A 25,259-nucleotide genomic window follows, 5' to 3' on the forward strand; every position below is an offset into this window, starting at 1 on the left:
ACACTGTCTGATTCTTGGGAGCATAGTTGCACTCGTACGTAGTACGAACTGGTTCGTACTATACAGTTCATACCATACCGTACGAATTCGTACCAAAAAACAAGAACTTTTTTTTTCTTTTTTTTTGTGTGTGGTTGTTATTGTTGGTGGTCGTTTGGGTTGTTGATTGTTGTTGTTGTGGTGGTGGTGGTGATTTTGTAGCCTTGATCGATCAACCAAGAAAGGGGGTGGAAGCTTGATTAGACTCCTCATACATGTTTTGTTATGATTTATCCTAGAGCCAAAGGGCATACATAAGGTATTCAAGCAGTTCTAAACGTTTCTAATGGATGTCCCATCATTTTTCACAATATATCAATAAATAAATTCAGCACCATTTGAGAATCATCAAGTAGCTTAATCCTATTGATTTTACCTTCGTTCACAGCTCATTTTGCACCACCCAACCCAAAGCATTAGTACATATTGCTAATAAAACTAGGCCAGATGATAGCTTGGCCTAATGTACCTTCTGAGAGTACACGAATTAGTGAATGTACCATCGGTAGCTACTTTAGCCTTAGCAATGCCAAACAAAACCATAACAAAATTCATAAATCTTTTACCAAAACCTTTGGTGGTTTGTTTGGTCTCACAAGTCATTTTGGCCTCTTGTAAACGTTAATAAAGCATCTCATGTCATTTCATCTCTCTCTCTCTCTCTCTCTCTCTCTCTCTCTCTCTCTCTCTCTCTCTCAACCTTCTCTCTCTCAAGCATACATATCTCTTATTTGTATGATCATTCATGTATAATGTATCCACTCCTATGTATGTACTTGTAAGTTGTAGCGCATATTGCGCATGTGGCATATGCCATAAAGGTTTTGGCGTGTTACCCTCAAGTATTCATCTTATATCCTCCAATAGCATTGCTATTTAGACTTTAAACATCTGTTCTATCATCTATAGTTCAAAATAATGAAGTTAAATTTTTTTTCGTACTAATATCGTACGATACCTTATAAAATCTTAAGGTACCATTAAGAATTGTATTTTATCGTACCGTAGCATATCGTACTTTTTGTACCTGATAACTATGCATGGGAGACCTTGGTAATTTCTCTCAGTAATAACCCCAATCTCTCATATGATGGTGTGAGGGGTTCAATCTTGAATGAAGAAATTAGACGTAAGTCTAGTGGAGAAGGCAATAACTCAGCTTACAATGTTAGAGGTAGGGCTAAAAAGAAAAATGCAAATGCTGGATAGAGAAGCAAAAGCAAGAACAAAGGAAAGGAAAAGAGTGATGTTACTTGCTATCAGTGTGGTTGGAAGGGCCACAAGAAGCCTTATTACAAGTACTACAAGAAGGAACAAGGGAGAAAGAAGAATGCAAGAGACAAAAAGAAGAAAGAGGATAAGACTGATGCATCTAAGGCAGCCAAAGGTAAGGAAAAGGCCAATGTGGCCTCCAGTGTAGTCATAGAGGAGCTCTCGGATGCAAAGGCTGATGTACTATGTGCAGTAGATTATGATCCCCTTGTATATCACACAGGATATGCAGATTACCAAGGCTGATGTGATTGATGCACTTTTCTTTGGTGGTGGTTTGTGAAAATTAAAAAAGGATTCCATGCTGATTGCAAAAGGAAACAAAAAGGGCACTTTGTATTGTCTGCACTATAAAGCTTTGAATGGCAAGTTTCTTGCAGCTGCTGAAATTGGCTATCATTTGGAGTTGTGGCATAAAAGATTAGGCCATATGAGCTAGAAAGGACTTAATGTCCTTACCTCTTTGAAGAGGGTTGATGGAAAAGGCTCTAAACTTGTTTTTTGTAATGACTGTCAGTTTAGAAAGCAAATGAAAATTTCCTTTTACCTTGGTGTCTCTCGTAAGTCCAATGTCTTGGACTTAGTGCATTCTGATGTATCTAGTATGCTTGTGAAATTGTTGGGTGGTGCTGCATATTTTGCCCCGTTTATTGATGATTGTTCTAGAAAGATTTGAGTTTAGTGAAGTGTTTGCTGTTTTTAAAACTTTTCATGCATTCGTGACCACTCAAACAGGTAGAAAGCTTAAATGCTTGAGAACCAATAATGGGGGTGAGTTCACATCTACTGAGTTTAAGTCTTTTTGTGACTTGCATGGAATCAAGAGAGAGCTTACAGCTCCTTATAGCCCTTCTTCAAATGGTGTGGCTGAAAGATACAATAGAACTTTATGTGAGAAAGTGCGGTGCATGCTATCCACTCCTAATCCCCCTCGTAAATTTTGGGGAAAGGCACTTAAAACCACGGTTCACATTTGCAACCGCTCTCCAAATAGGTCCTTAAATAATGGCATCCCTGAGGAGGTTTGGTCTGGCAAATTGGCCTCATATGACCACTTACAAATATTCAGTTGTGATGCTTTTGTGGATGTTAGAGATGAGCTGAGGAGTAAACTTGACCCGAAATCCACCAAAGGCATTTTCATGGGCTATGGTGATAAGAGTGAATTTGGCTATAGAGTGTGGTAACCATAGTCCAAGAAAATTGTTCGTAGCCGTAATGTTGTGTTTAATGAGGCAAAGTTGCTGAAAAGTACTTTAGCCTATGAACACATGAAAAATGTCAAATTTCAACATTTGCAACCATCTATTACTTCAAATGATGAGCCTCATAATGTTGTACCACAGGCTGAAACTGATGATCAACCAGTTATTTTTGAGCCACATGATGATGGACAACAAATAGAAGCACAAGAAGGTCATGGACAACAAGATAGACTTGCTGATTATGAAAATGCAGGTGCTAGAAATGACAATGAAGGTGCTGTACAACATGAACAACATGCTGGAAATGGCTTACAGCAGCCAATAAATGCTGAAAATAACATGCCTCCAAATGTAGACCCGATTCCTGAGAATGTAGATCATTGGGTACGCAGGTCTACACGCTTAAGAAGGCAGCCACATAGGTATGACCCCTCTTTGCACTATGTGATGCTTACAAATGAGGGTGAACCTCTTACATATAAAGAGGCCAAGTCATGCAAATTCAGTAGTAAGTGGGAGCTAGCTATGCAAGAAGAGATTAAATCTTTGTATGCTAATGATACTTGAGATCTTGTGTTGTTGCCCAAAGAAAGAAAGCCTCTTCCAAACAAATGGGCTTACAAAGTAGAGACAGTTGATGGAAAACCCAAGTACAAGGCAAGACTGGTTGCCAAAGGGTATGCACAGAAGGAAGGGATCGACTTCCAAGAGGTCTTCTCCCCTATTATGAAGATAACCACTCTATTTGTGCTTTTTACTCTCACTATTGTATTGGATTTAGAGCTGTACCAAATGGATGTGAAAACAGCTTTTCTACATGGTGACATTGATAAGGAGATCTACATGAAACAACCCGAGCGCTTTGTAGTTCCTGGAAAAGAGCAATTGGTGTGTAAACTAAAACGCAGCTTGTAGGGGCTGAAACAAGCACCACGGTAGTGGTACAAAAAGTTAGACATTTTTATGTTTCCTCATGGGTTTACATGCAGCCATGCAGATCATTGTTTGTACATGAAAAAGGATACAGATGGCAACCCCATCATACTTGTTTTGTATGTGGATGAGATGTTGCTAGTTGGGAAAATAAAGACTAGCTTGGATGCTCCAAAAGATCAGCTGAAATCACCTTTCTCTATGAAAGATTTGGAGAATGCATAGCATATATTGGGCATGAGGATTCACAAGGATAGAATGCAGAAATTGTTGTTCTTATCTCAAGAGAAGTACATTGAAAAGGTATTGGATAGATTTAACATGGCCGAAGCTAAGCTCTTGGGGTGCCCTTACCTCCATATCTTAAGCTTAGTAAAGCCAACAGCCCAAAAGATGACATGGAAACCAATGCTATGAAGGGAATCCCTTATGCATCAGCTTGTGGCTCTCTTATATATGCTATGGTCGCTACTTGTCCAGACATTGCTCATGCAGAGTTATCAAGGGGTTTATGTCAAATCCCGGCAACCACATTGGGAGGCTGCCAAGTGTATTCTTAGATATCTAAAGGGTACACAAAGAAAGTGTATTTGCTATGGGCAGGGTGCACTTAGTCTACATGGTTATTGTGATGCAGACATGGAAGGTGACTTGGACACTCTCACGTCCACTAGCGGGTATGTCTTTACAATTGCTAGTGAGGCCATCTCTTGGTGCTCTAGGTTGCAGAACATCGTAGCACTCAGTACTACTAATGCTGAATACATATCAACTACTAAAGCTTCCAAGGAAGCTATATGGTTGAGCAGACTTGCAAAAAATCTCGGCTTGTCTATGACTACTCCAGTGTTGGGATGTGATAGCCAGAGTGCTATGTATCTGGCTAAGAATACCATGTATCATTCACGCACAAAGCATATAGATGTGCGATATCACTTTATCACACAGGTTCTAGAAGATGGTCTAATCACATTGACCAAGATCAAAACACAGGACAACCCTATAGATGTTCTCACTAAAGGTTTAAGAAAAGCTCAGCATGAGCATTGCATATGACTAGTGGGAGTTAATTAAAGGTTCACTTTGGATCTTTAAGAGGGAGGTTGTTGGGATGTAAAGGTCCTTTATCCACCTCCATATATTGTACACGTGTATTATTATGTTGTACATGTGAATGCACCCTTACGAGCCCTAAGTATAAATACATTTTATTCTTTGTGTACCAACACATTGTTGGTACACCCAAATCAGCTCATACTCTCTCTATCACTCTCACTCTCACTCACCTGCGCACTTCCGCTGCTGCAAATCTTCACACTTCCGCTATTCGCACACTCAACAATTCCTATGATCTCTCAAGTATATACTTCATCTTTGCATAGGCTGCATCCAAGTTTTCCACATAATGGTCAGACTCAAAGATCTTATCGTTAGTCTGCAAGATAGGTGGTACCTTCTTGCCACCCTTAACCACCTCAAATGAAGCTTTGCCAGTGGAACTATACACTATGTTATAAGCAAACTCAACTAAGGGCAAATATTGCTTCCACTATGTCTTATGGGCTAAGGCATAGCACCTCAAAAGATCTAACACTCTCGAATTTGCTTTCTCAAACTTACCATATGTCTGCAGGTGGAAGGACAATGAGAATTTCAGTGTGGTACCCATGTTCTCAAACAACCCCTTCCCAAATAAACTGGTCATCCAAGGATCTCGATAACTGACAATTGACTTTGGCATACTATGATACTTAATGATATGCTACAAAAACAAGCGTGCCATATGATTAGCCTTTATTTTCTTTCTCACCGGGATGAAATGAACATGTTTGCTAAGCCTGCAAATGATAGTCAATATCCCATCATTCCCTGTAGGCGTCCTACGAAGCTCAAAAATAAAATCCATTGCGATGCTCTACCAAGGTCTATCGAGAATAGACAAGGGTTGCAACAAGCCTGGCATCTTTTGCCTATCATGTTTACCTTCTCACATACGTTGCATGTCTTAAAAACTGTTCTACATCATGCCTCAAAGCTTGCCAATATAAGGAATGCTCCACTAGCTTGACTGTGGCATCAATAGCTCTATGTCTTGTATACAGAGAAGCATGACTTTCAATGATAACTCTAGGCCTCAACTACTTTGTGACACACAATTGTCCATGCATCATCAAAAATCCATCTCTAAGCACAAAGTACTCATGCCTTTGGTCATTGCAAAGCTGATCATAAATATTAGCAAAGTCTGAATCAACAGCATATTGCTCTTTCATGGCATCCAACTCAGTGTGATAAACCATGCTAACAGCTAAAATTTGTGGCTTACGTGACAATGCATCAACCACAACATTCTTTTTACCATCAATATGTACAATCTAAAAATGAAACATAGAGAGAAAATTTGCCAATCTCATATGGTTCTCTGACAACTTTGTGTGTGTCAGAAAGTACCTCAAAGTTTGATGATCTATCTAAATTGTAAAATCAGCCCCCAACAAATAATGTTTCTACATAGACAGTGCATGAATTACAGCCAACAGTTCTTTCTCATACACCTGTAAATTCTTCTCTACACCATGGAGAATTCGGCTCTTACAAGCCATAACATGGCCACCTTACATAAGAACAGCTCCAATGCTATTACCACAAGCATCACATTGAACCATGAATGACTTCCTTAGATCTGGCAACACAAGCACAAATTTTGAAGTCATCTTATCCTTAAACTTTTCAAATGTTAAAATTTCCACTGTTGTCCATCTAAATGGCACATCCTTCTTCTGCAAGGCATGCGATGAAGATGCAATTTCCGCAAACCCGCATACATGCTTCTTGTAGTAAGAACATAAACCCACGAAGCTATGGATCTCATGCACATTTTTCAAAGGTGGTCATGATAGTGTTACGTCAATCTTTGCAGGGTCATGCGAATATCATCATCCAATACAGTGTGCCCCAAAAAGTGAATTTCATGCAAAAAGAATTCACTTTTCTTGTCATTGATAACCAGTCTATGTTCACGCAGTTTGTTGAACACAATGTTCAAGTGTGTTCTATATTCTGCCTCATTCTTTGAATAGACAATCACGTCATCAAAGAAAGTTTCCACAAATTCTCTACGTGGCTTAAAAATGTGATCTATCATCCGATTGAAAGTAGCAAAAGTATTCGTAAGCCCAAAAGGCATGACAAGAAACTCATATAGCCCAAAAGATGTTCTAAAAGTTGTCTTAGGCACATCCTCCGATCTAATGCATATTTGATGGTAGCCACTATTCAAATCTATATGGCTGAATATGGTTGCCCCTTGCAATCTATCCATAACATCATCGATCCAAAGAATCAAAAAGAGATTATTTATCATGATTTTGTTCAGAACGCGATAATCAATGCACATATGCCATGAACCATCTTTTTTCTACACCAAAAGCACTAGAGAACAGAAAGGAGATGAGCTGGGCTGAATTAACATTTTTTCCAATAGCTCATTCACTTGACTCATAATCTCCTCCTGCTAGGTTGCACTAACTCTGTAGGGTGGCTTAATAGGTGGGCTATTTCCAAGGATAAGATCTACGGTATGATCTTCAAGCCGTTTAAGCAATAGCTGCCTTAAAAGTGACTAAGAGAAGCAATCCACATACATTTTCAATAATGGCATGCGATCCTTCTCTAGCTTAGACATGTTCCCAACATTCTCACTATCATCTTTATCCTTAGTAAAAACCAAGTTCGCTGAAAGATGATGTTTCATTACTTTAGAAATGGAAGCTATAGATACAACACAGGGACAAATTCATCTTTCAATTTTATATCGTGAGTGTCTTTCTCTTGTGCTGAATAGTAATCTCTTTTGCATGAGAAACAATCACTGCATGCATACGCTGACACCATGGCATTCCAAGCAATACATGACAACCTTCAAGTGGAAAAATGAATAACTCTTTGTTGTCTACATATCCCTGTATATGCAACCAAAGCTTTTCAATGAGTAGTGTGGCAGGCTCTACATGGCCTTTCCACCATGGGTCCCATCTCATCCTCTCCGATGCCTAGACAGGCTGCCATGTCAACAAAGATGAAGTTGACTCATGTACTATTATCAAAGAAAATCAATGCATACTGATCCCTAATTTTACCCCATGCTCTGCACAACTCAATAGCATCATCATTGGACTAATCACTAACAACTTCGAACATCAATCCCACTGATGTTTTGGGCTTCTTTTCCTTAGGATCTCCTTGATTTTCTAATTTTCCAGCTTGTTGCTTATTGGGACAATCTCTTACAATGTGACCCTCCTCTTTACAAATGAAGCATTTATTTATAGCCATCAATTCTCTACATTGCGCCAATGTTTTCGAGCCCTTTCTTTTTTAAAGCTGATTTTCAAATCTGCCCCTTTTCTCAACCTTAAACAGCTTTTTATTCGACTTCTCCCCACTCTGTAGGAAGCTCGAATCCTTCCCGTGCAGCAAAGTATCTGTTGTAGCAGCAGTCTCTATGAGTTGAGAGATGCTAAACATGGTGGATTTCATGCAAAATCCCTTGATTCCTTTAGGTAGTCCACAAATATATTTTTCCACTTGCTCATGAAGTGGTACAACGCAATAAGAAGTGACCGGCAGCAATGTATTCCAAAACTTATTATTATATTTCTCTAAATTCCTACATTCCTTAGCATCCAACTTATTCCGAGTTGTCATGATATCCACTTCAAAGATACTTGTCAACTAATTTGACGCAAACATTTACTCGAATTGTATCCATATTGACAATGCTCTACCTTGCATCAAAAGAGTAAACCACCACTACAATGCATTCCCCTTCAAGAAAGTAGTTGTCTTTCGAATCTTCAAGGACTCGGTGAAGTTTCCCCCTGAATAGGCTGCATCAAACTGCTGAATGAAAGTCAAAGCTTTCAACCTATCTTGTGTACCATTGAATGACTCAAACTTCATTGCTTTTCCACCCTCATCATAGTCTTTTGCAGTCCCTTTGAGTGTCAAGTTATCATACACTAGCTACTACAAAAAGGCTGCATTCACTGAATTTTCATCAAAACCAACACCAAACGGAACATCTGCGTGACCAGCACTCATTCCTTGAGCCCCATAAGCATTCGGAAATGCAAATGCATTATCGGCCATGCTACTTTGTGCCCCACGCATCAAGCAAATGCTGCCATACATAGGGTTTTGCATATTTCCATCCATACCCGAATACATTAGGCCTTGCACAACATGCATTGGCTGTTGCATACCATAGGGATTTGTGTTATACATTCATGTGTGCGGTCCCTATCCAACCATAGTATAAAAAATCATGCTACCACCAAAGTATCCTAGCTGTCCCATCATAGCATACATGCCCAGCTATCCAAAATCCATTGGATTGGCACTTCCATGATGGCCTTGCATTTGCATTTCTTGCCCCATAGATACTAATGTTTTGCTTCCATAGCACCTTTGGGAGCTTCAAATGAAGACTTTGGCATTTGCTTCGATGCACTTTGCTATTCCAATGGTGTAGAAGATGACTTTCTTCTTCTTGCAATTGTCCTTCTTTAGAGCATTCAAAAATCGGGTAAACTGAGGATCCTTTGCCAATTCAGCAAAGAGATTTTCTGCTATCCTTATCCGATTCTTGAATTTGTCATCAAATTCCTCTTCACTTTGTTGGTCATCAGTCTCATTATGCCTTGAAGGCCTTGCATCCTGCCCAACAGCAACATTTTCAACTTACTGTCCGTGGTGTGTTCAAGATTAGGCATTGCATTCCCTTCTTCCCCATGTGAGTGTCCATACAAAAAAGCATCATCACCGCTTGATTGCATCTCACTATATGAAGACATATTGCTATAATTTCTCAGCTAGGAGCAAAAATCAAAACTAAAAGCTTTGGCTTGCAATCAGGTGCCCCGAGCCCACCAAATCAAGGCATTGAGTTCAAATCCTAGCAATGAAACCATGAAACCAACCTTCCCCTTAGATAGAGAGGTAAAACTAATCAAGCACTTAATCACAATAGTTAAAAACTGAGCATAAACTGAAATGCACACATTACCTTAACAATCTTGGACAATAAACACCCAATTGGCCCAAAAGTTGGCGTCCTTTTCAGTATTTCTTTATTTTTAATTGCTAATGGACAGTGTATAGCTTGAGATTCTACAATCTCCTTTGCTAATCCAAAAGCCCCTTGCTGTACATACAATCAGCAAGCAAGTTGGGCCAATTGCCCCTTCCAATTTCCCCTTGATTTTCACCCAAAAATTGCACAAATAGAACCACCAAACTGGCCAAATGCTGCCCCAATTTACATTGGATAACGTAGCATCTAAAATTCCTATCAATTCAACAAATTTCAAGTGATGATTTTAGTGTGAGATGCCTATTCTTGTTGGCATGTGTCCCAAGGTGGCTGTCAAATCCTAATTTCTGCAAAAATTTAGGATTTACAGCAGAAATCCTTCTGCTGTCCACCAAATTTGGCTGAGATCTACTGAGAATGGTTGAGAAATGCTGAGAACTTTAAGAAATAGTTAGAGAAGGTGAGAGAAAGCCAAGATGAGAAAAAAATCTGATTTTCTTCGCGAGAAAACCCTGAAATCTGCCTACTGCCTGCTCCAGCCTGCATTTAAGGAAGTCACCTACTGCTAAACACCTCCAAAATGTTGTCACCTGATTAACAATGATGTTGCCAACCCCTAGAAGATATCTCCCGCTATCCCCTGCCTATTGAGACCCCCAGATGACTATCTTTTGCAGCAAATTGTTATTCACTAATTGAAAAAATGGACCAACGGTTCCCTCTCTCTCTCTAGGCTGCAAACACTAAATGGCTAAGACTTAGCCCCCAAAAACGTTTTCTTAGTTTGCATAGGCATTTTTTCCAAGTGGAAAACCTTCTAAACCTATTTTTTAGCATTATCAAACTATTTAAGTAATTTTCAGAATTAAATCATCCTGAAAATTAATTTCAGCCCCTCTACCCTACCCAAAATTAAATGTGCCCATCCATAATTAAATTAGCTAGGCCATGTACAACCTTGAGTGGTCCCCAAACTCTATTGATCCTTAGACTGGCATTAATTAATTAATGCTAGTCCCTAGTGTCACCAAACTGACACTTATTGGCCACGCAATTGTGCTAGGTCAAAACTAACATCAACTAACCTCCAAAGCCCAACTAGCATAACTTATCACAACTATTACCTTTGATACCCACTACATCCTCGCAATCATTGGCCTATTACCATGAAATAACTGTCATGTGCATATAATCTACCAAAACAACCTTGCACATTTGATTAATAACTTAATTAAATGTTATCGGCAAGATTGAAGCATCTTAAAATTTCGCATCCCCGTGACAATGACCAAAATCCTATAGGCACCAAGAGAGAAAGCCGCCCCCTCTCACTACTAGACTATGGAAGGAGAAGCTATGAAAAACCCCTATTCATCAAGCTGAAGTCAAAGGGGAGGGAGCACCCACTCCAATCCATGGAGGTATATACTGAAGGATCGATTGATTGGTTTGGTCAAAATATCTAATAATTTATCTCATAATGGTACGAACTCTAGGTGGATGGTATCTAGCTCCACTTGCTCTCTAGTAAAATGATAGTGCACCTCAATGTGCTTTGTCTTCGAACTAATGCAGAGTTGCCACCAAGTGCTATAACACTTTGGCCGTCGCAATAGATAGTAGTCGAGATGGTGCACGAAAATCAAAGCTCCTCTAGCAAGCTCCTCAAATAGATAGCCTCAATGGTACCATCGTAGAGAGCTTGATAGTCGGCCTTGCAAATGAGGTAGCAAGTGTGTCCAATTTACAATTTGTCGACCAAACATATAGCCACTAGGCAAACACCAAGTGTTTGGATCTCCTACCCAATCAGAGTCAATGTTGTTAGAATTTCTAAATTCTGGCAGCGCCCAATGTAATTTGTGTAGTGTGACACTTATTGAAGTGTCAAAGTGTGGTGTGTCTAGGACATTTAAGTGTAGTGGCACTAGACTCTAGAGTTAAATTAAGCCAACTCTAGTTAGGGTATGGAAGTGTGGTTGGGTCAACCTGAGACCTTAGTTGAACTTTCATTCTATTGTGTAGTCTTGAGCTAATACACTCTCTTGAGCTCACACTATCTATTGCTCATTGTCTCTCATTTCTCTCTCCTCCATAGCCAACTAAATCTCACATTTGGTATTATAGCTACACACGGGTTTCATCTCATCACCATCAGATGATGCCATCCGCTTGTGGACCATGCTGCAGCAAACTTAGCTCAAATCTCACAGAGCAGAAGTTGTTGACGATCGAGGAGCCGTCGCCACACTGCTCCACCAGTTGTATGCTACCCAATAGCAAAGTTGCCCTATCTGCCTAGCACAACCCTATCTACCACGGAAATGCTATCCTCACAACCGAATCATAACCGAATCACAATGTCTCATAACACCTTCTTCTCTAGTTCCTATGATGTCTTATCAGGCACACAATACGACTCATAACCGAATCACAATGTCTCAGACACCTTCTCCACTTCCTATGATGTCTTATCAAGCTTCTCCATCATTGGAGGCCCTGAGATGGCATTATGGACTCGGTGAGGAGGACGACACTCCACCTTCACCAACTTTCACTAACATGACAGAGGACTTTGAGGAGTACTATCACAACAAGTACAGTGATGTTTACACCCCTCCTACTAGTTTTGCAACCACATTCGGACTAATTGGTGAGGCTGGCCGCCTCTCCGTCGATCATGGAGGACATACGGCATTCGGAACGTCTGGTGATCCATCTTCATCATCTCCGCCAAGTCCAATGTCAGGTTTGTACAATTCTTTTGTGTTGCATGAATCAAAACCCTCGCCTGTTTCTTCTTTTGAGGTACAGGATCCAGATGGCTTTGTGTATATAAACTTCAATAGAGGGGGCTCGAGAAGCAGACGAAATTCAAGTACATCTACAGCTTCTCTCTCATTTGAGCATATTACACACACTTCTCACTTCCCTCCCATCCCACCCTCTTCTATATCACACCTCTCATCATCTTTCCAAAACCTTGGATTACACTCCACATCTACATCACACACCCTAGGGATTGAATCTTCCATCTCCGCTCCTAGCACCTTTTCCTTCTCCACCCCCATTCTCTACCTCTTTGCACCATGGTACTTCGTTAGGGGGAATGCCACCCTTTAACACAGTGTCTCTCACCTTTCAACACATGAGCACACCCATAACTCCTGGGACGACTGTGATGGGCATCCCCCTCACTATCCCTAGCTTCATATCTCCCATGACCACTCATACGCAGGGGTTTCCTTCCTCAACTTATGGTGCATCTTCACACTCTCCTTGGGTTACACCTACGCAAGGATTCCCATCTTCTACTCACCATGTTTCCATCTCACCTCCTTGGGTTCCTCATGTGGCTACCATGCCCATGCCTAGTCAGCCCATCCCTACCTATGGATCCACCTTGCACACTACCCGCATGCCTGGTGGGCACTCTAGGGCCCATTCCCAAGTGTACTCCACTCCCCCATCCTTACCCCACTACACTTTTTCACACTATCCATCTCCGAGCACTACCACTCCTGTTGCAACGGCCAAGAATGCCTTCACGGATAAGACACGTTTTAACGGGTCAAATTTCACTACTTGGTCGAATTTCATGCAACAAGTGCTTGAGTCTTAGGGTCTTTGGGACCTCGTCATTGGTCTAGAGCCTATGCCGAACCCTCGACTAGCTCACCCTGACTACATCCGTCAATGGAGAGTCCGCAATGCTACAGCCAATGTTGAGCTGATACACGGATTGCTTCCTGAGTTTCACTCTCAGTTGTAGCACTTCTCGCTCGCGTCAGAGCATTGGAGTCACCTTCTCGACTGCTATGCCGCTCATGATCGTACTCGGCGCATCAATCTCGACTTTGAGCTTCAAGAGTTCTCTCTTAAGTAAGGGGATGATCTGAAAGTCAAGCTGGCTGACTATAGGCGGTTACTTGCCGAGTTCGCCACTACTGGCTCTCCAAAGTCAAATGACGATCAGGTTACATTCTTCTTGAATAAGTTGCCCGCAAAATACTTCAATTTCATTCAACACATCATCTTCCAACCTCGATTGCCAACCTTCTACGAGTTTGAGTGTCAGTTCTTGCATTACGCAAGGCTGCATAATCAAGTCCACAAGTAATCCTCATCACAACCTTATTCAGAGCAGAGGGGGTTGGTTGCTTCTTCTTCGGGAGGGAAAACCACCAGTGGCAAGAACTCGCTAGATGCGAAGGCAAGTCAATCAAAGGGTGACTCCTCTTCCTCTGATGGAACCAAAGAATCAAGACTTATCTGGCAGCAACTCCTTAGGAAAAACCGGTTTTGCACACACTGCCAGAGAGCAGGCCATGTGGACGAGGAGTATCGCTCCAAGGCCCAAGGTCTTCCACCTAAAAAGCCTCCACACACCACTGCGACTCCACAATCCAGTGGGGCTGCACCTTCCACTCTTGCTTCATCTGCTCCTTCAGCACCCGTTGTTGCTGCTAGACATGTGGCTCGAGTACAACCTCAGCAGCCCATCTCTTTCACTACCCCTGAGGGACTGGTTGATTGGTCTACAGGTTCCGATCCCGTTGCACTTCATGCATCTATCTCACCTTCCTCCCCACCTCATCAGGCATTCCCTTGGCAGAGCCCTGCTACTGGACGTACGTAATGGTGGCCACCTTCTTAGACTAGCATGTCTCTAGGTCCTTTCGGATACCCTGGGTCAGTCTAGCATCCATTTTTCGAACTCTTAGAGTCGATTTTCGGTGTAGGGCTAACATGCAGATTTGCCCAGTCCTACCTGGGCTGGAGGCTTGGAATGCGCGCCGTTCCTTCATGGTTTCATCATCCTTGGAGTTTTGCTCTTCTACCAGCATGGAGGCTTCCCCTCCCGAGGCAGATCGTGCAGCATCTCTCTTGATGCTATCATGGCGATGACTTCTACCTAGCTCTTCCAGCTGGGATGCTTCCTTCTCCTCTTCATTCCTTATGTTCTCGGCACCACACGAAAACCGACATCAGACTCCTCTTTCTTCTTCGGCATCTACATCTAGGTTGAGAGGGGGTTCCTATCCTTCTTGGTATTCTACAAGTTTCAGTACTTTGTCTTCGACATCGGCTTCTCCCCCCTGTTGTACCTTACCCTTTGCATTTCATGATTTCATCATCTTTGTACTTGGGCGCTTGGGCAAGTGAACAATTTTCCCATGAGGGACACTGTCCAAGTGGCATCTGCTGCATGAGCATTCTTTAGCATGTAGCATACTTTGCATCTCATTGTGCAGCGCACCACTTGAGCAAATCCTAAGCTGTTTCCACCGGCGGCTGTTGTTACCACACCACCATCCTTCTTCATCACATAGATACCTCATCACCAACTTTTCCTCATCATCGATACCCTAAGTGGATGGGTTAGCTTGTACTGTTTTGTGATGTGTTGGGTTTACCCTCCCTGCTCCCGTCTTTTGAGTCACTATTCCTCAATCGGCCGCATCCCATAAAATTTACCACACTTATTCAAAAAAAAAAAAAAAAAAACACACACTCACACACAAAAGTTCCATGTAGTTCCATCCACCTCTTGTAGGGCATGGTAGGCCACTGGGCAGCCGATGTGCACCCTTTGTCCGATACCTTGTCCTCTCTGGGGTGACTACTTGGATTCCCTTGGTGAGATAACCATCGCCTCTGTAGTCTTGGTAGGTTACTGGACAGCTGACGTGCACCCTTTGTCCGATACCTTGTCCTCTGTAGTCTTGGTAGGCCACTGGGCAGCCGACGTGCACCTTTATCCGATACCTTGTCCTCTCTAGGGTGACTACTTGGATTCCCTTGGTAAGATAACCATCGCCTCTGTAGTCTTGGTAGGCCATTGGGCAGCTGACGTGCACCCTTGTTCGATACCTTGGCTGCTTTGAGATGGGACGCCTTGGGGTACATCAACATCACAATGGCTGGCCTAACCTTTCGGCTCAGTTTTGAGCCTGAGAGGGAGTGTTGAGCTAAAATATGCATTACTTGCTAATTAGCCTCTTAAGTAGCTCCAAAACACACTAAAAATGCTCTTTTAGAGTAAAACCCTAAAACGGGGAGCGGTTCGAGAGAGTTCAATGGAAACCCTAAAATGGGGAGTCATTCGAGAAAGTTTAGTGGAAACCCTAATTTTTGGGGCGCCCTTCCACATCTATAAATAGACAGGCTGCTCCCATTCAGTGATCATTCTTGTTTTGCAGGCTACACCAGCCCATACACCCTCTGCTGCTATTGGCGTCCAGTTTCCAGCCTGCAGCCTGCTTCCATCTGCTGTCCAGCAATCATCGACTGCAGCCTCATCATCTTCAGTCTGTCCATTGCTGCAGGCGATAGCTCTCAACTGCTAGCGATTGCTCCAAACTGTCCCAGACTGCTGTTCAGCCTGCTGTCCATCATCTCCACGGTCAGCTAGCCTATGTTTTCAACATTGCAGGCCCTAACACTCTCAGACACTATTTCAGCCTGCTGTTCACAGCAGACTGTGCACAATTTCCAGCCCCCGATCTGTGGTACACTGCTGCATTTACCAATTTCCAACCTCCAGACTGCTGCATTTTGGTGACTAGCCTGCTGCCATTCACTATTCAGCACTCCTACACTCCAATTGGTGGTCACAGACTTGGGATCCATCTTCGATGGACGTCACACTCCGACATTGCTCTACCCTTGAGCACACTGAACACTCTTACATTCATTTACAGCATTCATTCACTTCAGAGTTGTGTTCTCTCTCTCCCTTCTTTTGTTTGTGTTTGAGTTTTGAGTTTTGCATTTAGGGTTTAAGTTTTGCCCTCTGTGTCTATGTCCGTGTCTTGGTGTTTCTGTCGTGGTCGTACACTCTGTGTGTCCTTAGTGCAAACCCTAGCAGTCTTCTTATCAGCCTTGCCACCTCTACTACCAACACTACCTACAACTCACCCAATCCATCTCTACTAGCACTACTCGCCACGTTCCATCTCCCTTGGTGTCGGTCACCACCTACAGTAGCTACCACTTTGTGTCACCCTATTATACAAGATAACATGGAAAGAAGCCTTCGAATCAAGCAGCCAACACTAAGAAAAAGTGAATGAGGCATCAGCCAACTGACTAGCATCAAGAAAAGAAGCTGCAAAGATGTAATCATCATCAAACTCAAGCTCCAAGGCATTTATCTCCTCAATTTTTACACTAGACTTACTAAGAACAATGTTGCAATCATCAAACTTATCCTACGCTTTACCCTTGTATTTCTCCTTGTGCTTATCATCACACATCTTATGGCACTATGGCCTAATATGACCTTGCTTCCTACAGTAATGACATGTAAGAGAGGCCTTACGACTATGGGACTTACTGTGTGACCGACCACAACACAAGAACCTCTATAAGTCTCTACCACGGCGGTCATTACCACTCTTAGCATCATGTCTAACCCTAACAGCCAATGCATGAGAAGTAAGTGCTCCATCTACATTTTTTCTATTTATCTCCTCTGTGAATAAGACACCCTCAATATCCTAGATATTTAAACCATCCTTAGGCATACTAGCATACTAGCATACATAGCGGTACAGAAAGTGTCCCATGACTTAAAAAGTGTCACAAGCAAGAACAAGGGAGAGAGATTATCCTTAAACTCAATGCCCTGCAAAGTGATCTAGTTAAAAAGAGAATGAAACTAATTCAAATGCACGAACACACTAGTCCCTTCCTTCATACGAAGGTCCATGAGTTGTTTCAACCAAGACATCTGTGAAGCAAGACTTTATTTGTCATAAAGATTGCATATATTTTCCCATAACTACCAAGCATTATCCTCAGGTACCACAACATTAAAATAAACCTATTTAGACAATGACAATACAAGGGTGGATTTGCATAGCTCATCCAACTCATCCTAAGCATCCCGATCCATGCCTTCGAGCTTTATACTCTTGTTTTTCAAGAACCTAGCATGCTTCTTTTGAACCAGTACATGCCATATCTACCTCTTCCAATAGGTGAAATTTATGCCATCAAGCTTCAATATGGAAAATAGCACTATCATTCAAAAAACCAATCATAATGACTGTATACCAATGTAAAATCCAAAAGAATGGACTGCTGTAAATGAATGCAAATCAGCCCCCAAAACTCAATCAAAACAAGGGCAAAATAAAAGGGAATACCAAAGTACAGGGCCATCTATCAACTACAAGAAACAGATTGCTAAAGTATAATGTCTGCTCTCCAAGACAATGATGAAAAGTATAACTGCGGAAAAATAGCAAGAAAGCAAGCTCCCACTACCAAGGATATCCAAGTAACAACTGAGATATAAAGAATGCAACTAGCAATGACTAAGCATAGGCCACATGTATTGTTACTCCTCGAATATAAAGAATGTAAAATAACTAAGCATAGACCACCGGTACCAAAGACTGTCACAAACTCAAAGTGTCAATAAACCACACATCCCATAAACATATACATCACTAACAAACTACTGACAAAGGTAAGTACCGGTGTCCAAAGCATATGGAATCAAATCAACCAACAAGTGGAGGTAACTGCATCCAATAGCATAAAAGAGAGCACATATATGAACCAAGAGTCCCACTAGCTCAAAGAACCAAGCTCTACCAAGTACAAACATCTTCCACTAAAGGAGAATCTGGAATGCAAAGTGAGCAAGCAAAGCTCAAGATATATACACCAAAGCATTCCAATAGCCTAAGCGCATCATAAATACATCCGAGAGCATAAGTGTCCAAATGAAGCTTCAATACCCATAAGTAAGTAAGCACGAAAACTCAAAGGCAACTCATCAAAGCCCAAGTACATCAAATGTAGCTCAAACCTGAGTGGTAAAGCCATCCATACTTATATCCAAGTGCAAGTATCAATGCTAGACATCAATGCATCTTAATGGCATACTGGAATAGCATCAAGCCTGAATAGACATAAAGCTATTGTTAATAGCTTGTTGATCAAACTATTATTACAACAATAAAATTCTGCAAAACTATGCTAATCAAGCTCTAACCAATCCAAATAGCATTCCAAAGCATAATCATAATATCGGGGCATCAAAATAATATCACCAAGGCATTAAACATGCATAATGGAGCTCACAATTTGCTGTCCAGACCACAATTGTTCTGTTTGTGTGAAACAAAGAACTAAAAACTACACAAAATGAACTCTATCAGTGCTCACATCTATAGTTCTCATTGCGCGCTCTTCATTTCTACCTATAGAATACCTCAATCCGATATCGTATGTAAAAGTTATGACCAAAATATGAAAGTGTTGTCAAGTTGCCATAGCTATCTACAATTTTTTGCAACATGCTCTATATCCACTCAAAATGAATAGAATGGCTGCTTCTCAGCTCAATAACCACTCAATAAGGCTTAGCTAAGCCTTAGAAAGCTCCTTGACAAGCCAAGAGCAAGCTGAAACAAGTCGAGAAAAAGGAAGACTTGATGCATGTATCGAGAGGAAGAAACAATGGCTGCCATGAAACCTTCGGCTAAAGCTTTGAATCCGGACTAAAGTAAAGAATGAAGAAGCTCATCGAATGCCCAATACCAATTGAGAGGTAGAGCCTGAGTGGAAGCACACAAGCAAAAGCATGAGCTATGGCAAATGGAGCAAGAGAGCAAGAAAGCAAAGTACCGTATGTAGAAACTCCAATAATCACAATGTGTGACCGGCCTTCCCTTATTCAATGATCACTAAAAGAATAAAGATTGAAGTGATAGGCATCCACCACATCCAAGTATGTGGTCACAGTGTATGAAGTAAATACAAGGCAACATAGGAATAGGCACCTTTACCCCCAACATAGCAAAGAAAAAGAAGGACTCTGTCTTGGCTATCAATGAAACATCAACCACTCAGTCTTCGAAAATGGTGATGCTATACCCGACTTGGTTGAGGAGAACTATGCATTTTTCAATTTTTGACTTGTAGCTATGACACATCTATGGCTGATTCAGCATTTAATGCTGCTAAAACGCAAAATACATAGTATTTTGATAGTGTGGTATCCAAGCATATCACTTCATGGAAGTATTTATTTATATGCATGCAATCAGCCCCTATGGACAAGAGAGTTTCTTGTGCAAACAGCTCTAGCTATGATGTATGTGGCATTAGTACAATAACTACTATAGATGGGTCAAATTTTCAGCTTATGGATGTATTGTTTGTGCCAAGGATCACTAAAAACTGTATTTCAATTTCATCCTCCACTACACAAGGCTTTTAGGTCCTCTTTGAAGATGACAAATGTGTTGTCAAAGATATAGAGCTGATTATGCTCTTCGGTTACCACAAACTTTGTACAAAGGTCTCTTTTTGCCGAATACTTATGACAAGAAATCTCATCATGCTCTAATAGTTAGTACACTTACTCCTACTATGCAGAAAGTGGAGCTTTGACATGCTCACTATGGTCACATGAGTTTTGGTAGTTTGATGACACTTAAGTGTTGTCAGATGGTGGATGCTTTTCCTGAAAAGAAAACTCATCATGCTTTGACAATTAGTACACTTACTCCCACTATGCAAAATGCCCTATACATAGGTTTAAGATGTAAGATTGTAAACCTATGAGTACTCCTATGGAGCCAAGGCTAAAGCTTTCTATGCATGATAGTAGTGAGATAACTGATGTTGCAATTTATAGTAAGGTTATCGGATACCTTATCTATCTTTGCAATACATACCCTGACATACAGGTTGTAGTATCTCACATGAGCAAGCTTATGCACAGTCCACATACAGTTCATTGGCAAGCTATTAAGCAGATCTTCCATTACTTGCAAGGTACTCAAACACATGCCTTGATATTTCTTGGGGGCCTACAAGCATACAAAGATTCAAATCGGGATGATGGAGACTCAAGTACTCAGTAGTCTACTAGGATATTGTTTCTTTTTGGGCCATTCATGCATTTCATGGCTTAGTAAGAAACAATCTACAATGGCTACCTCATCTTATGACGCTAAATACAAGGCAGCCTTCACAACAACGGTCAAATGTATATGGCTATGCAGATTGCTAGCTGATCTACAGGTTTTGTTGGAGAATCCTACACCAATTCTCTCAAACAGTCAAATGCTATTGTAGTAGCACAAAATCATGTGTTCCATGCTCACATGAAACACATTAAGATTCACTACCACTATGTCAAAGAGAGATCTTATGCAAGAGAGACCGGCTTGATGTACATTCCCACATAAGAAAATGTTGCACACATTTTCACCAAGGCCTTACCACGTGAGAAGTTTGAGGCTTTCCACAAGGGCAATGTGAGACAGTTGGGCACAAATGCACAAATGCACAAGCAGTAACAAACTCATTGATCCTTCAGTGATGTCCAGACAGTTGGGCTGCTACATAGGCACAGCACAGCACATTTATGCACTACAGCCTATACGCTATAACGGCAATACACAGTAAAGTAAGGTTTATTGTTTCATACCAGCCTATCTCTAACCAGTCCATTTTGTTCAAAGTACTTGCTTTCATGCAGATAATCATTCTAAGACACTATCATAACTCTAAATATAAAGGCCATAATCTAAATGACAGATGCAGAACAAATCCAAACAGAAATTCATGAGCACATTCACAGTACTAGAAGCACTACCTTATTATGAGCAATGCCTGCTGAGCATGTAAAGCTGGTCTCTGCTAAGACTGCCAATCGAAGCTGTGCAACCACAATAGCTCCACATGCTAACATTCGCTCTTTAGAATCTGCTTTGGCATTGCATAGCCACTGTCTGACCAGGTCCTGTCGCTCTCCATCACCCTTCACATAAAACAAAGAAAGTTTTAAAGCATTAAGAATGAGCCACAAATACTCCTGCAAATAGAACAAAATATGACTGAAGCAACAGTAAGCTCAAACTCATTTCTAGTTGGATAAGAGTACGGTACCATTATGAACTTCCAAGAATCTTCTGTGCATACAAGATCTAACATTTGTAGCAATTTTCACAAATCAATTATCAGTCCAAAATCGCTACACAATAGCTGTCGTCTGTTTGAGGTGTCTACTATCAACTTTATTAAATTTCTCCTATACTTATTTTGGCATCTATCTGCATTTACAGAAAGTTTTCAAGTTCAACCTACAATGCTACCTTTCCTTCTTGAGCCAACAAGGGCAGTCTATCATAAGCATGTGAACTTACTCCATGCCCTAGGCATGATGTACATTGCATTAGCAGTGCTGGACATGTGCAGGGCCTTCGAAATTGTCAATTGTAACTTTCCAAAAGTCAACTGTGAAACTTTCCATTATAGGCCAAAAGAGTAGTTTCTAACCTAGTGTGAAAGGCTGGACAAAAAGTTGGGCAGGCCACTTAAATTCAAAGTTTGGGAAAGCCCTTCTGAATTTAAAATCTGGGCAGCCAAATGATAGTTTGCACAGGCCAATGATTACTAAAATCAATAAAAATAGGCAAGGGATTTTCACATGCACTGACAGAAGAAAATACACAGCAGCAAGCATTGCACACAGCAATATTGTGACCAGTACATGTGAATGCACTTGTAGTAGGAAGAACAATTATGTTGGCAAATATGGGTCAACTGGTATCACTGGGAAAGGAAGGTGACATCCTGGTGGAAAAAAAAACCTTCCGAACCCAGCAAAATTCTACCAAGGATGTAGACGTGATGCACTTACACAAACAAGCATCAAATGATGCTCTAAAGTTGCAGATATACTGAAGACAATGTGCGGGGCAGTATGGACGATCTCATAAGAGCCAAGGTCAAAGAAATGTATGCATCAATACATGATAAAAATATTGCAAGAAGCACACATGAAAGCATGCATTAGTGACTGGGAAAATGGGAAATATTGTGAAATAAAAGCAAAATTAAAAGTTGAAATGGCAGATAGCATGGCGAAATTGGATATAGCTTGGAAAAATGAAATGGAAACATTGAGAAAGCACACTAAGACATGCATAACAGCCAAAGCGAAAAAAATTGTTGAGTTGAAATCTCAGCTAGATGCTTGCAAGAAAGACATAGCAACATATAAGTAAAAATTTGATACACAAAAGCCATCACCAATGGCACCCAAATTAGAAAAAGCAATGGATTGCCTTAAGAAGGGCATGCATACATGGGCCAGCATTGTTTAAAGGGCAAGAAAGAAGATGGAAACAATGGAACGTGTCACTGAAGAAAATGTTCAATGAATTGAGGTTGCACAAAAGAACAAAGGAGGGCATGTAAGCAAAGTGGAAGTGATGAATGCCATCACACAAAAAAGAAACAAGACGAAAAATTTGAGCAATGCAAATTTATGTAGAAGGATGGGCTGAAAAAGCCACTCCACAAGAAGATGCAACATCCCGGAGTGAGAAAATGGGGGCAAAAGAGATATCCATTCTAGATGCATGAAAAGTGGGAGGACCAATGGATAAGAGAGAGCATATCCTCATACTGAATTTTAAAACATGGACATGAAAAAAGCCTTCCTCACAAAACGTGGGGCCTTCAAGGAAGAAAAATTATACCTTGATGAGGATTTGATACCTACTCAGCTAGAACATAGAAACGCCAACATGCCTAAGATATTGGAGGCATGTAAGGCAGGCAAGTACATAGTCTACAAAGATAGCAGGGTAATTATTGCAACGTAGGTCACAGTGATGATGTACGGCCAATGGGACACTTAGGATGTCCATATGAAACTATAGTGGAGTGCTGCGTTTGGACGCTAAGTATTTGTGGACAATTTTTGAAATATGGACATAGCTATGTATACAAAAATGCACCAATGCAAAGGAAGCCAACCACTAGATGTTTGGGGGTATAGATGGGAAAGTACATTCTGTCCACAAGCTAGAAATTGTGATGCCACTAGGGAATCTAGGGGTGTGGCCGTACTTTTTTGAGTGGTCTTAGAGATGTTGTATAGATGACACACAAGATGAGGAGGCACGACACATGTGGATCAAAATACACACAAGGAGACCGCCTGATATCATTAATGCTATATGCTACCTTTCCCCTACAAACTCAAGTTATGCTTCACAAGATGGGTCACTATTTGACACATCATATATGTGAGGATATCATGCGATATGCCAGCTTGGGAGTTATATTGTTGGCATGGTACTTTGATGCACAAAGTGGGACCAAACAAAATGACTGATACATACATGAGGATGCCATATTCAAAGAGATCGATGTACATTGAGGTGGGTCTACATAGGTGGGCCATATTCAAAAAGATCGATGTAGATTGAGGTGGGTCTACATAGGATGGCCCAGGACAAAGAAGTGAGCACCTATGGGATACATTTGCTAGCTCTAAAAAGTGCACATAGATTAGCCATTTTCAATGGTCTCTCCTACTAGTCACGAATAAATGCCCTGACATGCTAGAACCACAAGCAAGGGGCAAGTACAATGGATCACTTGATTGGATAGCAACAGATTATGCCATCTTGACCTTTACAATCTCTTGCGAACACATGAGAGACACAATATCATATCTCCCCAAGCACCCCAAATATCACTTTGCAGAGGAGACTTCACATACATATAGTAGCTCTATGTCTGAGTCCTCACAAATTACAAAAGTTAGATTTGAGCAAATCCCTAGAAGACTACAAAAGAGATGTGGCAAAGGCCTTATTTACTTCAATTATGTATGCATTTCCACACAACTTGCCCCCATGCAAACCCCCACGCTCTATGGCCCATGAAAATGGCTGATACGATGACTAGTGCAAGGATACTCATACATTCCTAAAGAGAGAGATTGCTTTGGGCACTCAAACACATTGCCTACTCCAAAAACAAATTGTGTAGAAGAAGCAAAACTACTTGGCAAAAATTGAGGCAAAGATATACCAACTATTTTTGGAGCAGATAGCAAAGGAGCATGGAGAATGTTTCACGAGAAATAGTCCCCTATACAAATTACATTACCTAATGCTCATCTCCAAAATGGGAGACAATTATATGATGTGCCCGAACAAACACCCATGCAACCTCCATAGGCCCACAAACAAACTCTAGTGGCAAAGCACTTATCACATGCATGTGGCACACTAGCACCCATCTTAACATGTATGTTCAATAGAGCAATATGTGAGGGATTCCTTGAAATTGTCAGAGTGCAGCAATGCGGAAGCGTGGGACCAAGACTGAGAGAGAGAGTGAACACAGAGAGAAGAGAGAGAGAGGAAGAGACAATATTCTGAGATTCACTCATGAACCCCACCAAGAGACCTACAGCAAAACAAAGATCAACACGAGTGTTGAGGAGCCAAATCAATGATCCAATCAACTAACGGTAGCGGGAAGCATCCGCCAAGGGAGAATCAGAATGGAAAGTGACCTTCCAATTCGAATCCATAGGAGTAGAAATGGTCCGACAATCCTCCATCGCAAAAGAAACCAAGAGCTCCTGTACATATCTCTGTTGAGAGATGAAAATCCCCCTCTGAGACTGATAAATCTCATGGCCCAAGAAAAAGTGGAGTAGACCAAAGTCCGTCATCTCGAACGCCTGATGTAAAGCTGCCTTCGTCTCTTTGACCTTCTGTGCATGATCACCTGTGACAATCAAATCGTCAACATACAACACAAAAAGCACACAACCAGCCTCGGAAGTGTGTACATAAAGCTACGGATCGGCCTTGGAGCGTCGATATCCCAACTATGACTGAAGGAACGAGTCAATCTTCTCGTTCCATGCACGC

At 41.3% G+C, this 25,259-nt stretch overlaps 1 protein-coding gene across 2 annotated transcripts in view; it reads right to left on the minus strand.

Annotated features, from left to right (window-relative positions):
* The window catches only part of LOC148038897 (DNA polymerase eta-like), an 89,576-nt gene that overhangs the window by 24,301 nt on the left and 40,016 nt on the right, over window positions 1–25,259 (minus strand). For both annotated transcript variants that reach the window (XM_087674787.1, XM_087674789.1), the window contains exon 5: window positions 21,170–21,334. In XM_087674787.1, coding sequence (XP_087530913.1) covers window positions 21,170–21,334 — 165 coding nt within the window. The remainder of the gene's footprint in view (window positions 1–21,169; window positions 21,335–25,259) is intronic.

This window comes from Lygodium microphyllum, chromosome 3 (assembly GCF_053477565.2).
Source record: "Lygodium microphyllum isolate KBCC chromosome 3, Lygodium_microphyllum_v1.1.10, whole genome shotgun sequence".
Lineage (NCBI taxonomy): Eukaryota > Viridiplantae > Streptophyta > Polypodiopsida > Schizaeales > Lygodiaceae > Lygodium > Lygodium microphyllum.